The sequence below is a fragment of the Ursus americanus genome, chromosome 4 (assembly GCF_024610735.1).
Source record: "Ursus americanus isolate L20-20 chromosome 4, mUrsAme1.1.p, whole genome shotgun sequence".
Taxonomy (NCBI): domain Eukaryota; kingdom Metazoa; phylum Chordata; class Mammalia; order Carnivora; family Ursidae; genus Ursus; species Ursus americanus.
In genome coordinates, this window is record NC_142130.1 from 33,716,871 (window position 1) to 33,732,396 (window position 15,526).

At 44.3% G+C, this 15,526-nt stretch overlaps 1 protein-coding gene across 21 annotated transcripts in view; it reads right to left on the minus strand.

The window, feature by feature from the left end:
- The window catches only part of KALRN (kalirin RhoGEF kinase), a 637,031-nt gene that overhangs the window by 292,005 nt on the left and 329,500 nt on the right, over positions 1–15,526 (minus strand). For 17 of the 21 annotated variants that reach the window (XM_045812695.2, XM_045812694.2, XM_087861567.1 and 14 more), the window contains exons 12-13: positions 9,835–10,043; positions 6,339–6,513 (exon numbers count right to left, since the gene is read on the minus strand). In XM_045812695.2, coding sequence (XP_045668651.2) covers positions 6,339–6,513; positions 9,835–10,043 — 384 coding nt within the window. The remainder of the gene's footprint in view (positions 1–6,338; positions 6,514–9,834; positions 10,044–15,526) is intronic. The other 4 variants (XM_087861563.1, XM_045812696.2, XM_045812705.2 and 1 more) reach the window with 1 other exon arrangement.

The window sequence follows — 15,526 nt, forward strand, 5'->3', positions numbered from 1 at the left end:
AGAGGTCTTTGGTATAATCATGACTGATCTTGAAGGGGTCTTGATTGTCCATATCTTTGCCTCTTAATGAGTTTGAGACCTGTGGGAATCTATTTTCAAAAGATCTCCCCTTTGTTGAAGAGCTCCTACAACATATATTGTTCACTCATTCTACTACTTACCAATGCTTGAATGTCGGTGTTTTTTCTCCTACGTAAGCTAAATACCTAGTCCTGGAGCTTATATCTACTTCCTTCTCCTGAAACCCAGCATCCTCACAGAAATAAGAAGCATACACCATTTGTACCTTGATAATATAACCTGACTTTAGGCTCACAACCATTACAGTGATCTGAAGGTTTCCATCAGGCATCTTTGATAATTTATCCCAAACAGGCGACTTGCCAGAGTATGAAAGCTGTGTGAATAAGCATTTTTGTTTTGCTTTGTTTTTTAAGAAAGAAGATGGTAGCAGACCCCACCTCCTATCGCCTCACCCCGACACAATGATCCTGAAATCAAATTGGCAAAAGTCTGGAAGAGACTATCAAACTAATATTTTGTGTAGGCTTTGGTTTACTTTATAGAATTTATTCTGCATTTTCCTCTCAAAGGAACTGGGGCATATTTAGAGAATGCTACAGTGATCCCTAGGAGCAATGCACAAAGAGGGATCTCAAATAGATCTCATTTTCTTTGTTGTTACAGTTTCTATGTTGGTGGACTTGAGGCATATTGCAAACATGGAGCACAGCATGGCTTTGCAGAGCCTGATGTTGTATCTACAGAAGAGGTTATGAAAGTGGACTAGATGATGTGGTCCTTAGATGATCCCCAGGCAACACGATGACTGTGCAGGCGGACGGCCCTGAGTCACCAGAGGAAAACTTCCAATGAAGCACCACAGGACCCTGCCTGACCTGGCCGGTATTCCAAATAGCTAAAGCATTGAAGCGATAATAAATTTACCTTGATAGGCTGAAGAACTGGGCCAAGAAGAAAAACAGTACAATCTGAGAGAGAAAATATATAAAAGCTTCTATTTAAGTTGTTTTTTTTTTTTTTTTAAGTCAGTGTACCAGAAGCACTTTGAAAAAACAACCAAGGGCTTTTAAGGGAGCACAAGCCTAGACAAGGCAGGTGATAATGCCACTGAAAAGGCTCCTAACTCCAGGGCACTCAGAGAGTGCCAGTGCCCTGAACACACTGCACCCAGGTGTGTGTAGGAAGGCGTGGCTAACTCGCCTTCGGCAGAGGGAAACCAGGAGAGTTAGGTGTCTGGAAACCATGTCGTATCCAGAAAGACAAGAATAAATTGGGGGATATGCGCCACAGAGAAGGGCTGATGATGAAGAGAAATAGTCATCAAATTTTTAGAGTAAAGGGGATTGCAGAAATAACTATATAATCTCAACATTTTTCAGATAAAAGAAAAGAAGCCTATGATGACCATTTTAAAATATATTTTTAAGGCTGCCAAATATAAGAGGTAGCAGTTTGTTCTGTTTTTTCCAGAGAGCAGAACTAGGACTAAAGAGCAGAAGGGTGGAGATTCTGGTTCAACATACTGATAAAATCCTGAGCTCCCTTGCCTGCCCCCTTTCCCCCAAACCCCACTTCTAGACTTTGGAGATATCCCAATAAAGGCTAGGTGGCATCCCCCGGGGATGCCAAATCCTGGCCACCAAGTTTTACCTGTCTTCCAGGTATAATCTCATCAAGAAACTTTCCATGGGCAGCCTGACTAAACTAAATATTCCTGTCTCCGTGTTCTCATCCAACTGTGAGTTTCTCTCTGTCACACAATTATCACATTGTACATGATTCTCTTTGTCTGTTTCTCCCTATGGCAAGGACTGTTTGTATCCTCAATGCACAACACAGGTGTTGATTCTTATTAGATGCTCACTAAATGTTTACTGAGTTGGATTTCTATCAGGCGAAAGGCTGACAGAGCAATCTTGTTCAAATATGAGACCCTAAAGGCCTCTGCGTACAACCAGTTGAAGAGCTGAGACCACCAGTAAATTGTAATCAGCTGTCTCTCCTCAAGGCAGAATTTTCCTCCTTGAAGACTATTCTCTCCCCAGCCTCAGCCCGAGCCACATGTCCTAATGCAAACTCCATAGATTTATAGTTGGCTGTTCCATTCCTTACTCAGAATAATTACACAGATTAATTCGCAGGTACATTGAACAAACTTTGATTGGGATTATAGAGTTGAAGATTTAAAAGACAGACCACAACTGTGGCCCATTTTCCATAAAGTCCCCTATGTAGGGTATCTTTCTTGGCATCATTTCTAGTACTCCATAATGTGAGTGTGCCAGCTCCACGGCAGATTATCCACTGAAAACACAAAAATTTTCACTGTATAAGTATGCATCTGTAGTACACATATATCGTATGCACACATACTTGATTAAACCAGTAAAAAAGATGCAACGTTTCCCTAGACTTTCACTAACAGACTGACACCGGAATCTTGCTGCAAGCCCTGGCAGCCGGTGGGGTGGGAGAGGGCTCCTTCAGGAGGGTGGGGGGTCACACTGCAGAGGGGGACTGGGCTCATTTGTCCCCTTACTTTCAGCATAGTTCAAATTACTGCTCTTTACATGCACCCAGTTAAACAGATTTATCTGTTACCTACTTTTAACTAAGCTTCACAGAAAGACACATGGCTTATCAAGTTTCCTGCAAAGAAATTGAAGTTTGAGGACAATAATACACATGAAAGCACGAGAGGACTTTGAACTCTCTGTCGGCCACCTTGTGGGGTAAAGAAACAATGATAATCTAATCAGATCTGTCAAGAAACCAGGCAAAAAAAATAAGAAAAAGAAAGGATCAAGAGGGGATCTGAAATATGGAACCACAACTTCTAATGAAAAAGCTGAATTTTGCCCTGAGGGCAGGCTGAGTTCTGAGATTATTAGCCAGTGATAGAACATGTGTACCATTTATCAACTAATATATGCAAAGATAGGGAGTTGCAAGTTCAAAAATACTTTATTAAGAACGTGCATGATCAAAAGAGTTTGAAGACTGCTGGCCCATTCTTGCTTCTAAAAACATTTTTTTTAAATTTCTTTCTGATCATTCTGGTCAATTGCAGAAACTTTGAAATGCTTGGAAGCTTCGAGAAGATATCACCCATATTCTTACCACTACAACGTAAACATTATTCACATTCGGCGAAATGTCTCTGCTATCACAACCATTTCATATAAAATGCCTTTCATGGAGGGAAGCTGAACCTATAGGAAACCCTTTACAGAACATCATATTCCACCATGGGTCATTCCATCTAGTCTCTGTGGAGGCTAAGAAGGTATGTGAGGAATGCAGCTTCAGTCCTGGCTTTTGAGCAGTTGCCTCCTACATTTGGGAGAAGTTTCATTCTTGGTGGGGGGGTGCCCTATGACCTCACCCCAGGTCATCCTGTGGGCACCATACACACCATCCTTATTGAGGAAAAGGAGTCTGTACTACCTTAATTTTGAAATAAATGAGCCCATCTCAGCCATCGGTGACACGGTGAAGGAGTCATGCTTAGATTCCCAGATGTCAGGGGTGCAGGCCTGCTCTGGTTTTCAGTAATCCCCAGGAATTCCGAGTATGTCCATCAAATGCCTTCCTCAAGGGAAGGACACCATAGCTGAAGGCTCTGCAGTGACAGCCCCTGTCCTGGCTAATGTCAGCTCCGGCATGTCCCTCACCACAGAAGCCGCCCTTGGTTTCACACTCTGACTCTTCTCTAGATGTTTGCTCATCATCCCCTCACAGTGAAACACTAGCTGGTATTTGAAATAATCTCAGCACCCTCAAAAATAACTTCTGACAATCTGAGTTGAAGCAGAACTTTTTCACGGGTTTGGCAGGATTTCCATTTCAATCTGAGATGAAATGCAGCATTTCCCAAGCTTTGGGCCACACCCCAGATGGGGCACAAGACCCCTTCTAAAACCTGCATGTCATTGCCTAAACCAGAGGGTGCTGAACCAAACTACTATTTTTATCTCCCTCATTTTATTAGACCCTCATACGATGCCCCCACTTTTGCTCTACTATGTATCAACTATTCAAGTTGTTGTACAGTTTGGGGGTTACTGGGGGGGGGAGAGAATTTTTATACGATATGAAGGCTATAAGAATTCAAATCCTATAAATTGAACTAACAGGCTCCTTTGGTGCAACATTTAAAAAGGATCCAATTTTAAAGTATTGGATTTATAGTTTGCTTTTTTGTTTTAAGGGATACTTTTGCCATATACTCTGGACTGTTTTTCAGGAGTGGGAATGGATTTTCCCAGAATCACTATAGGCAAACACACCCTAGGGATACCCCCCCATCTCCTCTGGCTAATGTCAGGGGTGCAGTTCATGGCAAAGTGAAGCTATCTGACCCATTCTGCAACTAAACCAGCAACCCAGACCTCCAAACCATGCCATCTGATGAAATAAAACATCCAAACCCTCAGATGGTTTCCTTCCTCTTAAGCAGTTTCTGATGTGCACCTGGAATGACAGGAGAGTAAACAGAGACTACAAGAGCAGAATCACCACACCTGCTAACATGATTTCCCAACGGATACATTCACCTTTGGCAGGCGCAGTGGAGCTGAGGAGGGACGGCGGGAGTGGATGGTGGGAGTGGATGGTGGGAGTGCCTGGGGCCGGGGCCACTGCAATTAAACGGAACTCTGTTCATTTCAGTGAGCCTCACTCCCAAGTACCGAAGATTAACAACTCACACTCCCTCTTTCCTTTCTTTGTTACCTTCATCACCCCAGCTCTATGAAGCTCACCACATTCACTCTGCTGCCTGCCAACATCTCTAATTTTCCACCAGTATTTTCATTATTCTTTCAACATATATTTTAAGTCTACATTTATTTTTCTTAAAGTGTGTTTATTTCAAGTAATCTCTACACCCAACGTAGAGCCTAAACTCACCACCTTGAGATCAAGAGTCATGCACACCTCTAACGGAGCCGGCCAGGCACCCCACAACTTATGTTTTAATACTATTTGCCACCTGAAATCCTCTTGAGTATAAATTCAAAATAAATCAAGTAAAAAATACACATAACTACACCTAAAGTTATAGAACAAGCTGGTAGGATAACCAAGATCTAGATTTAAAGATTTATCTTTTCCCTTGTTCTGGAAACTGTCCAGAATGCCCCTTTTTTGAACAGGTAGTCTTCGGCAAGAAATTGCAGTGGCTTCCAGGGAGGCAAAGGTGGAGGTGTGGTTATAAGAAGAGAAAGATCATAAGACAGAGATAGGAAGGATTGCTTTAGGACTGCTTTCCTTTTATGTTTCTGATTCTCAACATAAACCCTGTGGTCACAGAACTGAAGAAAAGAGCATCTTTTGCCAGGACAGTTCTCTGGTCCCCTCTGGGACTGGGACTGGGGTATGGGAATTGCAACATTTAAAAAAAAAAAAGTCATTTCCTTCCATACCAGTTTCATGAAGCTTCCACAGATACTGTTGGGAAGATCATTCCCAGACACCCAGGAGCCCCAACTGTGAGGAGCCCATTGGAATGCAAAACAAAACGAAACAAACAAAAAATGATGGGTGGAGTGAGGCTTTCCCTGATACCACACCAGTAGGAAGTAAAGAGAAGATAGTGCCTCTTTAATTTAACCCTTTCCCATCCCTGAAAAGGACAAAGTGCCTTGGATGTTGGATGCTCTTCACACCCCAGGAACCCTACTGGCCTGGCTTTAGTTACTGTCTCAAAGTAGAAAATAATAAAAGGTGGATATTATGTGGAGCAGACATTATTAATAGGCATCACAAAGGGGATATAAATATATCAGAACATTTGATTCTGACCTTTCCAGAAGGAACTGAGGAGTCCATGAGAGGAACCAAGATGGCGTCAGCACAGACTTAATTTCTTGGTGAGCACGAAGCTCTCCGTGGCTCCTGCTTCCTGACTGCTCTGTGATTTCATCTAGCTTCTAGCCTCTAGTCATCAGCTGACGAGGCCTCCAATTTTAACACCCACCTACTCCTGAAGTGAAGGATCCAATCACTAACTCAAATAGCCAACACCATGGTCTTTCAGGAACCAAAATACCAAGGGTTCAAATAATCCCAACAAAAACCTTCTAAGTAGTTCCCAAACAGAGAATGAAACAGAGAGGCTCTGCTTGGTGGAGCAGGTGAGAAGGACAGGGGAACAGAACAAGGTAGAATGTGAATCGGGAATTTGTTGATTCTAAAAATGTATCCTTGATGCGCAATCCCCTTGAATTTCCACAGGGTACCACCCGATGCTCCCTCCCCAGCCCCTGATGCAGTGCCCTTGACCAGGAAGCAGACCAGGATACAGTGTCTACCTCAATGGTGTACTGCTCAAAGATGCGCAGCTGCAGGAAGATGTCCAGCTTGATCTTGCGCTCGTGGAACAGCTCCTCCATCTGCACCTGGGCGTCGTCCAGTTGCTGCAGGACTGACTCGATGTGGCTGATAGAGCTGCTGTGGGGTGTCTTGTTGTTGGACACAGCCGAGTCCCTGTGGCAGAGTCGGGGTGGGGGGGAGAGGCCTTGCCATGTTAAAAGTGATGTAGGGGCAGGGGGCCTTCCTCATCTGAGCAAGGTGGATGTGAAGCAACTGGGTCATTCCTGACATTTACCAAACTCCTCCTGTGACCCTGGGACTATCTCTTTAGCAGGGGAACCAACGATATGTGTATCCTCTTTGAGGTTCACAGCACCATAGCTCTGAGACTAGCTGCTCTCCTAGTCCTCAGACAGAACTGTGAAAGGGATCAGACAGAGGAATGGACGGAAAGGGCTCTCCGAAGCCGAATACACTAGGGAAATTGACCGGTTCCACACATACATGCAGCCCATGATGCACGGGTTTAGTACACACATGTACACATGCATGAGAACAGACACATCGATCGCAATGCATAAGACTAGACAAATCAAAGGCATATGAAAAAAATCACCCTTCCTAGCTTTACCTCACAGGATTCTTGTTCAATAAAATGAGATCATGGCTACCAAAATTGTTCATCTGCTTTATAATGCTCTGCCAAAGTTACGGGCTCGTGCTATAACACAGGCTCCAGGCTGTGGTGAGGAAAGCACAGGCTCTAGAGGCCGCAAGCCCAGATTCAGTCCTCACTCTGACCCACAGGGGCCCGTGGCCTTGGACAAGCACCACCGGGAGCCCCAGCTGCCTCCTGTCGAGTGGACTTAATAATCCCTGCCCTGCTCACTTCGTGGCTTGCTGTCAAGTAGGCCTGTGCACGTGAATGTGCTCTGTGACCAGAAACATGCTGCGTGAGTGGCCGTTAATCCTGAAAGGACACGCGAGAAGTGCTAAGCGCTGACTGGGGCCCAGGCCCAGCTGGGGAGAGTAGAGGGTAGGGGCACAAGAGGCTGGGGCAACAGCAAGGAGGCAAAGAGGATGAGTTCTGATTTGGGCGTTAAAAGCAGGAACCCAGCCAGGCAGGTGGGAGGCCTGTATTCTCTAAGCAGGAGAGTCTATACGAAAGTGGCAGGGGGAGGTGACGTGTCATAGACGGGAACCAAAAGGAAACATACTGAGCTGCTCAGAGAGTAAGGGGTGGTGAGACCTCCAAAGAGATCATTATAATAGTACAATTACAGGTGTTCAGATGTTTAGATTCTATAGGGCCCTAAAGCTTGCAATAAATGGGCACATTCATTATCTTGCGGCTTCTTGGCTTCTTATACAACGTAAGAAGTCAGAGGACAAGGGCAAAATCATCAGCAGGCTTTCTGACCCCCAGTCCTGTCCGCCTGTGTTTGTCTTAGAAGCAACTGTGCCTGAGCTCACGCCGTCTGTTTCTGAAGGGAGCATAAGGCCCATGGTCAGGAGCCCCTCCTTCTGTCATTCCGAGAGCTCCCAACTCCACCCTGTCCTCTGGCCTATTGGGCAGAGACCCCACCATCACACAGACACCCCAGTCAGGAACAGAGCATAAGGCCTGTACGTGACCCTCTGCATTAGGCACTGGCTGAGGACTTCGCTGTTGGAAGTGTATGCCTGTTCTCTATGACTGCTCCTCTCCATCTGTTTTCCATCAGCTTCCAGAAGGAAGAGAATGATTCCTGACCATTTTGCATGGTACCTATGTCAGCATCACACTCACTAGGAATCACAGAGATGATGCCAAAACCACCTGAGTTGCTTCGCTGATGAGTGCCAGAGAAGTCACAGAGGCCTAGAGAGGGTGCGTGCTCTGGCGTGCGTGAGGCATCCCGCCCACCTCCACTGGGCCCCGCTTGCTTCTTCTCCTCTTTGATGGGTCTTGAAATCAGGGCAGGGAGGCTGGGCTAGAGTCAGGCTAGTGAGGGCGTGCATGGCCGCCAGGGGTTCTTGGTCACACGGCTAGCTAGCTAGGGTCCTCTCCGAAATCCACGGCGTTTGAGTCTGTAGAACAGGCATCAGCCACGTCACGGCCTCCCCCGTCACAGAATAGCCTTCAGCCCTTAGGCATCAGGCAAGGCTGGCAGGTGCGAGCAGGGGTCATCGCCACAGACCCAGCCCACACAGAACAAAACCCGCCAAGCTTATGAAGAGTATATGGAGAGAAAACACAAAACCATCACAAAATTCTAGAGCTGACAGAGCTCCTAGAGTGACCCCCTTAATTACACAGATGTGGCAGCTGAAGGCTAGAGAAATTAAGTGACTGTCTGCCGTTTGGAATTTTTTTCAGAAGCCAGTAACACTAGGGTTTCCTCGATAGGCAGACAACACTCGTGTATTATACATTAGTAAAGATGCACTGGGGGAAGAAGGCAAAGAGGCTGTCTCGTTAGTATGCAACAGGAGGACTCAAAACATCTCCTGTGCATGTTTGGAATCGACGTGATTCATTTCCAACAGAAAAACGTGCCAGGGCTATATCAAGGTAAGTTCCCATTGTTTAATTGGACAACTGGTGGAGGGGGGGGAACCCTCTCCAATTGAAGTAATTCCCTCAGGCCCCAGGGCTGGCCTGGGACTTGCTGATGAGATTATTTCTGTCGGGATCTGGCAGAGGTCCCAGTGCTCGGTGATTTTAGGATAGAGCAAGTCCCTGCGGGCAGACATCATTAGCACTATCAAGTCCTATTTATACAGCACCTGGGCACAGGCATGGTGCTGAGGGCTTGCTCAAGGCCCCGTGACACTTCATCTGAGGGGCCAGTGCCCTTGACAGGGACAGGAAACTAGATATTGATTCCAACAGAAAGGAGGCAATGGTGTGGAAGACTCTAAATGAATGTAAGGTTTTTGACAGGATTTTCCTTCTTATGTTGGTTTAGGTTGATACGGAGGGAGTTGTATTTTCTGGGCAGCAAGGACTGGTGGAAAGGTCGTATGTGGGTAATGGAGAGCAGAGGGGGATAGTGACACACACAATGATCTAGAGAGTTCTAGATCCCACAAAGCCAACCATTTTTGCCGACTGGGGCTCTAGCATTCAGGGTTCAGCCCGAGATCAGAAGCCAAATAACGCAGTACTCCATAATAGCTGTTTCTCCACATAACCAAATATGCCATAATTCTTAATGAACATGCTATTTATTTTCTGTTGAAGGTTATTAATTTTTGTGTCTATATTACTTATGAATTGCTGAATAGCATCATGAATAATACATAATTGTTTGACACATCAGAGCTTTCCATTTACTCTTTCATTCTAAGCTCAAGTTGGGTATGGAACAGGCATTTTCCTATCAGACAGATGGAGAGACTGAAGCTCACACAAGACCACAGAGCTGGCTGTGGCTGAGCCAAGACCAGGACAGGACTTATCTCACATCTAGTCGAGGGCATTTCACACTGGAAAGCACTGCCCATGCTGACCTGGCCTCGCTGGGCTCCCCCAGGGAGGGAGGCGCTGACCTGAGCTGCTGGATAAGGTCTTCGCCTTCCTTGATGACATTGAGCGTGGCATCCAGAGTGGCGGTCTGCTGCTGCTGGAACTGCTTGATCAGTTCCTGGACCGCATCCACTGAGTCCGCACAAACGTCCTCCAGCATCTCCTTCTGAAGGTCTTCCATCCATGTCCACAACTGCAGGGAAGAAAGCAGAGACCCCACTCAGGGCAGACAGAAGAGGCCAGGGCAGGGGCCAGGGCAACAAAGTCAGATGGGCATCCCATCTAGCCTCCACCAGTCAGTGCGATGTCAGACTGTGCTTCTCGCCAGCATACTTATGTTTATATTCATTACTCATCTCTCCTAAGTTCACGCCATCAACGTTTCCATTCCGTAAGGATGAGAACCACCCTTGGCTTACCTACCCTGCGGTTCAGGGAAACTTGTAATTATAGAGCAGGGGGATCACTCGTCTTGGAGAGACCAGGAAGAACAGAGGATTGGTGAGGGACACACATTATTTCATCTTTCAGAAAGGAGGGCTCTGCACACTCCAGGCCGCTAGATGCTGTTTCCTAGAAATGAATCATGACTTTGGAAACACACAAAAAAGAATGGCATGCTTGATAAGAACCAAATGAAGATTAATTTTAAAAATATGTGTTATGCTAAATTATTTTGTTCTTTTCAGGGCTGCTAGGTTGGTTAGAAGGTTGAATGTTAAGAATGTAGCTTATCTTAATTTCAATGTAAGTATGAGCCTTTTCCCCCATGATATTCAAGGCACTGAAATGCAGTCAGGGTGATATTATGGGTCAGGCAACTTTAAAAGAGCTAAGTATAATGTTTTGAACAGAATAAGCACTGGAAATGATGAGGAGCTGGACTGAATTACTGCAAACTCATGTAATGATAGCTCTCCCTCATACTGAAACTAGGTATCCAGTGGTCTGCCACAGGGCTCTACTTGTAATACTCATATTGAGCATGCCCATAAAATGATGAAGGGAAAGAGGAGTTTGATGCTTGCTTAGAAATAAGGAAACTTCACTTGGCTAGCCAGAAAGATAAGTTCAGGGCCTACCAGGAAAAACACAACAACAACAACAACACAGTACAGAGAGAAAATGGATAGACAGAATCAGACGTGGATTTTGGCCCCTATTCTTTTAACTAGTGATGACTTTGAGTAAATCACTCCACCCTTGGCTCTCTATGACTTCATGTGTAAAACAGGTTAAAGAAAGCATTAAGTAAAATAAAGGTTAATTACCTTCTGGTTTTAACATTCCTGCAATCTTCTACGTTAAAAACATGGATAAACATCCACTTCAGGAATATTATTTCATAATTAATTAAATTAGGTAAATAATTAGGTAAATAAATTAGGTAAATAAATTAGGATATGGCCTTTGTAATTAGGGATAAGAAAAGCAACAATAGAGACAAAAACAGTCTTCATATTTCAGACAAGTTATTCTTTGTTCTTTAGGTAGGAGAGGCTCCAGATATGGCAGAAGAGGTTGAGTTAACAAGATTAACAAGCCCTAGAGGCAGCATGTAAGGAGGGATATAAACAATGTCCTTCTTGGACAGGTGAGAAACTCTCTGAGCCTCAGTTTCCTAATCTACAAAATGGGTATAAGATCTGCTCTGCTCATCAAAGATTATGGGAATTAAATTACTTACTTATTATTAATGCTTTAAGTAAACATAAAATTATTAATAAGTCCTTGGCATTGTGATGATTGCTATAAGGAATACAAATTATTATTATTCAGTGTTCTTGTCATTTAGCAGCTTACGATCTAGTTGTAATTCAGTTTATTTCCTTTACAAAAAACCTTTTTTTGTTGTTAGAACACAAAATAAGGGGCGCCTGGGTGGCTCAGTCAGTTAAGTGTCTGCCTTCAGCTCAGGTCATGATCCCGGCGTTCTGGGATCAAGCCCCGCATTGGGCTCCCTGCTCAGCGAAGAGTCCACTTCTCCCTCTATCTGCTGCTCCCACTGCTTTCTCTCTCTCTCTTTCTCTCTCTGACAAATAAATAAATAAAATCTTTTAAAAAAACACAAAACAAGTTTTCCAGACCATAGAAGATGGAATACATACTCCTACATATTATGAATGTATTTATTTCAAATTGGTTTGAAACCAGGGAGTTCAGGATATTGGTCGCTGTTGCTTCACGTTATTTCATGATGCCATTTTGTCTAGAGAGAAAAACCATGTTTTACAGGTGCTGAAGTCCTTGGGTAAAAGATAATGGGTTCTCCGAAAAATTGTTGTACAGAGAGGCAATAGCACATAGCGGTTAAGAGTTTCAAGCCCCAGGTTCTACCACGTATCAGCTAGACAACCTTGGGCATATAACCTACACTCTCGGCACCTTGGTTTTCCTTGTCAGTAAGGTTGGGATAATAATAGTGTTTACCCCCACAGAGTTATAAATACTACTAGTAAGTTGATACATACGTGTGTGTGTGTGTCTGTGTGTACATATACACAAATAAGTGAGCTGTATCTATATCTATCAATATAGATATTTGTATCTATATATATCATTTAGAAATAGTGCTTAGCATATAGGACATACTAGATAATATATTTAAAAGATACTGTTGATGCAAGCCACTTGCAGTTCCCACTAGAAGGCAGCAGGAAAGTTTGAAGTACTTCCTCAGTTTGGAATTAGTAAAAGATCAACATTGGATTTGGTCCTTCAGGCTGCCAGGTTGAGCTGGGCCTCTTTTTGCTGTTTTTGCTGCTTTGTCCCAGGATGTCTAAGGAAAGCCTAGGGACTGGAAAGTCTAGATATTTCTAAAGGAAAGAAAGAAGGAAGGAAAGGAGAGGAGAGAGAAGAAGAGAGGAAAGGAAAGGAAGAAGGAAAGGAAAAGAAAGGAAAATGAAAGGAAGGGAAAAGAGGATGTGAAGAGAGAGACAAAAACTGCAGACACAAAGCAAGTTATGCAAGAGAAGGAAAAGAAACTTGATGTCTTGAGGGAGAACAGGCACTGAGACAGAAGACTGATCAGGGTAAGGCTGGTGCTTGCTGTTATAGGAATGAGAAATAGAAAAGAGGCTTATAGGGATATTGAGAATTTTATTTGATTTAAGATAATTTTGTTCTCAGTACCATCCTTAAGCTATTTTAATGGCTTCATAGCTTAAAGGTCCTTTTTTGTTGTTGTTCCACACCCAGCTCCCAGCAGAGCCCAATGTGGGGCTTGAACTCATGACCCTGAGATCAAAACCTGAGCTGAGATCAAGAGTTGGACACTTAACCAACTGAGACACCCAGGCGCCCCATTCCCTTATTCTCAATAAAACTTGAACACCCCTGGTGTAGGTCTAAGGAAGAAAGCATCATTTTTTCTGAGGAAATCCACCATGCCTCATGGCTCTCCCTCCTCCTGATGGTCATGCAGCTAAATAGCAGGGGCAAAGAAATGGACCACAGGAATTGCCAGATAAAATGAAATATCAGTGTTATAAACAAAGGGACTAGGGACAGACTAGGGACATCTGAGGATACACTCTGACCTCTGAAGTCAATATCATTAGAAAAATGTATCCTCCCCCCAAATAGTCTTTGTTAATGAACTGAAACTGATTTCTCACATTTCTTTTTTTTTTTTCAAGATTTTATTTATTTATTTGACAGAGAGAGAGACAGCCAGCAAGAGAGGGAGCACAAGCAGGGGGAGTGGGAGAGGAAGAAGCAGGCTTCTAGCAGAGCAGGGAGCCCGATGTGGGGCTCAATCCCAGGACCCTGGGATCATGCCCTGAGCTGAAGGCAGACGCTTAATGACTGAGCCACCCAGGCGCCCCAATTTTTCACATTTCTGTTCACATATTCTACTATATTATAAACAAACTCTTGTCTAAAGCAGAGTCAAAACCTACTTACTGCTAAGGAAAATCAGCCAAGCGATAAATGATGAAGGACAATACTCCATGCAGCTCAGCCCAGTGCTTAGCAGCCCAGTGCTTAGCAGGCTGGTAAGAAAAGGAAGCACTGGTCTACCTTCAGAGGATAAAATGTTCAATGAAATTGTGAGTGATTAAAGAGAATTTGGCTTGGACATAGGGAAGGGGACTATAGCACCAAAGGCAAAGGGTTAGTGACATCTTTCTCTATTTTTCCTTCTGTTACAAAGACAAGCAGAAGGAAAGGAGCTCTTGAATGGAATTGAAATTTACTGGCGATAATTCTTGATTCTGCCCCTGTCTGGCTACTCCTTGAGCAAGGAAAACCTACTTCATTTCAACTACTTCATATTTAAACTGGCCAGTGTGTGCGTGTGTGTGCACATGTATGTGTGGGCTCTCCAGCTTGTCTCTAAAATCCCTTCCAGCTCTGACTTGCTATGGTTTCTCGTCAAAGGCTGATGTCAAGAAGAGGGTAACAAAGACATGACTCTCTAAACTGAAACACTGCAGTCACAGCTTAGACACTGAGACATCCAAAGTCCAGAAACTGTAGCACCACTTGGGAGGATAATTGTGATACCAAGTTAAGACACTATTTACAACCTAGAAAGCTTGAGTTGTGAGCCACCTGCAATCCCACAGGCCACATGCACACAGTCACCTCCTAGTGGCAGCACATTTAAATTGCAAGCTCATAATGCACCTTTTTGAATAAGGCCCTCCGAGGCATATGTAAAGTGTACAGAAAGGAACATTAGTGTCCCTAAACTATGAGTAAGGATCAAGATTCCATTTCTTAGGCTGAAATTTTCCTATCTGAATGTCCTGTGGGTTTCCTTCTGTGTATGTGTCCGTCTGACTTACCCCTGAAGAGCATGCCTAGATTGCTTGGAAAAGAATCCACATCAGAGAGCCACTTCTATTACTAATTTACTAATTATCAGGCAGCCAGTGAGACCCAGTCAAAATGGTCTCTCCCCTCAAGCTACCACAAGCAACAACTGTCAAAACTAGATAAAATCATGGAGTGTGTGAGGTAACTGGTAGCAGCAACCACGTGTTTTTTTCCTATTGTTCTCCATTTGGGGGGTCTCTCCCCTAGGGTAATCCTTCTTATCGTCTGCGTATGGAGAGTCTATCACATTAGCACTGCATCTTTTCCTTCAATCCACTGCCTCCAGAATGACTCTCATGTTTGAGCCATTTCCAGATGCTCTTCTTGGTCAAACACATCTGTACCGTGACCCATTCCTTCAGGGCTCTGCTCTTTGGTTGGCAGTGATTACTTGGTCCATGTCGACAGACACACTTAGATGGCTTTATGTGTTCTTCCTCTCAGAGAACACACGTGGTTGTGGCCCCGAATACCTGTATCCAAACAAAGGACCTAATTTGAGAAGAACATTAGCAGGGGTAAAGCTGAAGGAGCCTTTGAATGCACTACATAAAGCTGGTCCTAAGAGTGAACCAGGGAGTTCAGCAGGGGCCAGCCCATGGAGCCCATCCTGCCTGCAGAGAAAGAGGCAATGGAAAAAGGCGGGCAAGGAGGGACAAGGAAGGGAGACACTAGGAAGTCTGTAGAACTAATGAGGCTTTTGGATGAGTGGTTAGGGAAAGAGGTGGGTATTCTACTCTACCGCTTTCCCCTGCTGATGGGCTGTTCCACCGTCACAGCTGTGGCAATCGACTGCCCTATGATGTCTAACAGACACGATCTCCACAGGGTGAACCACCTTTCCCTCATTTT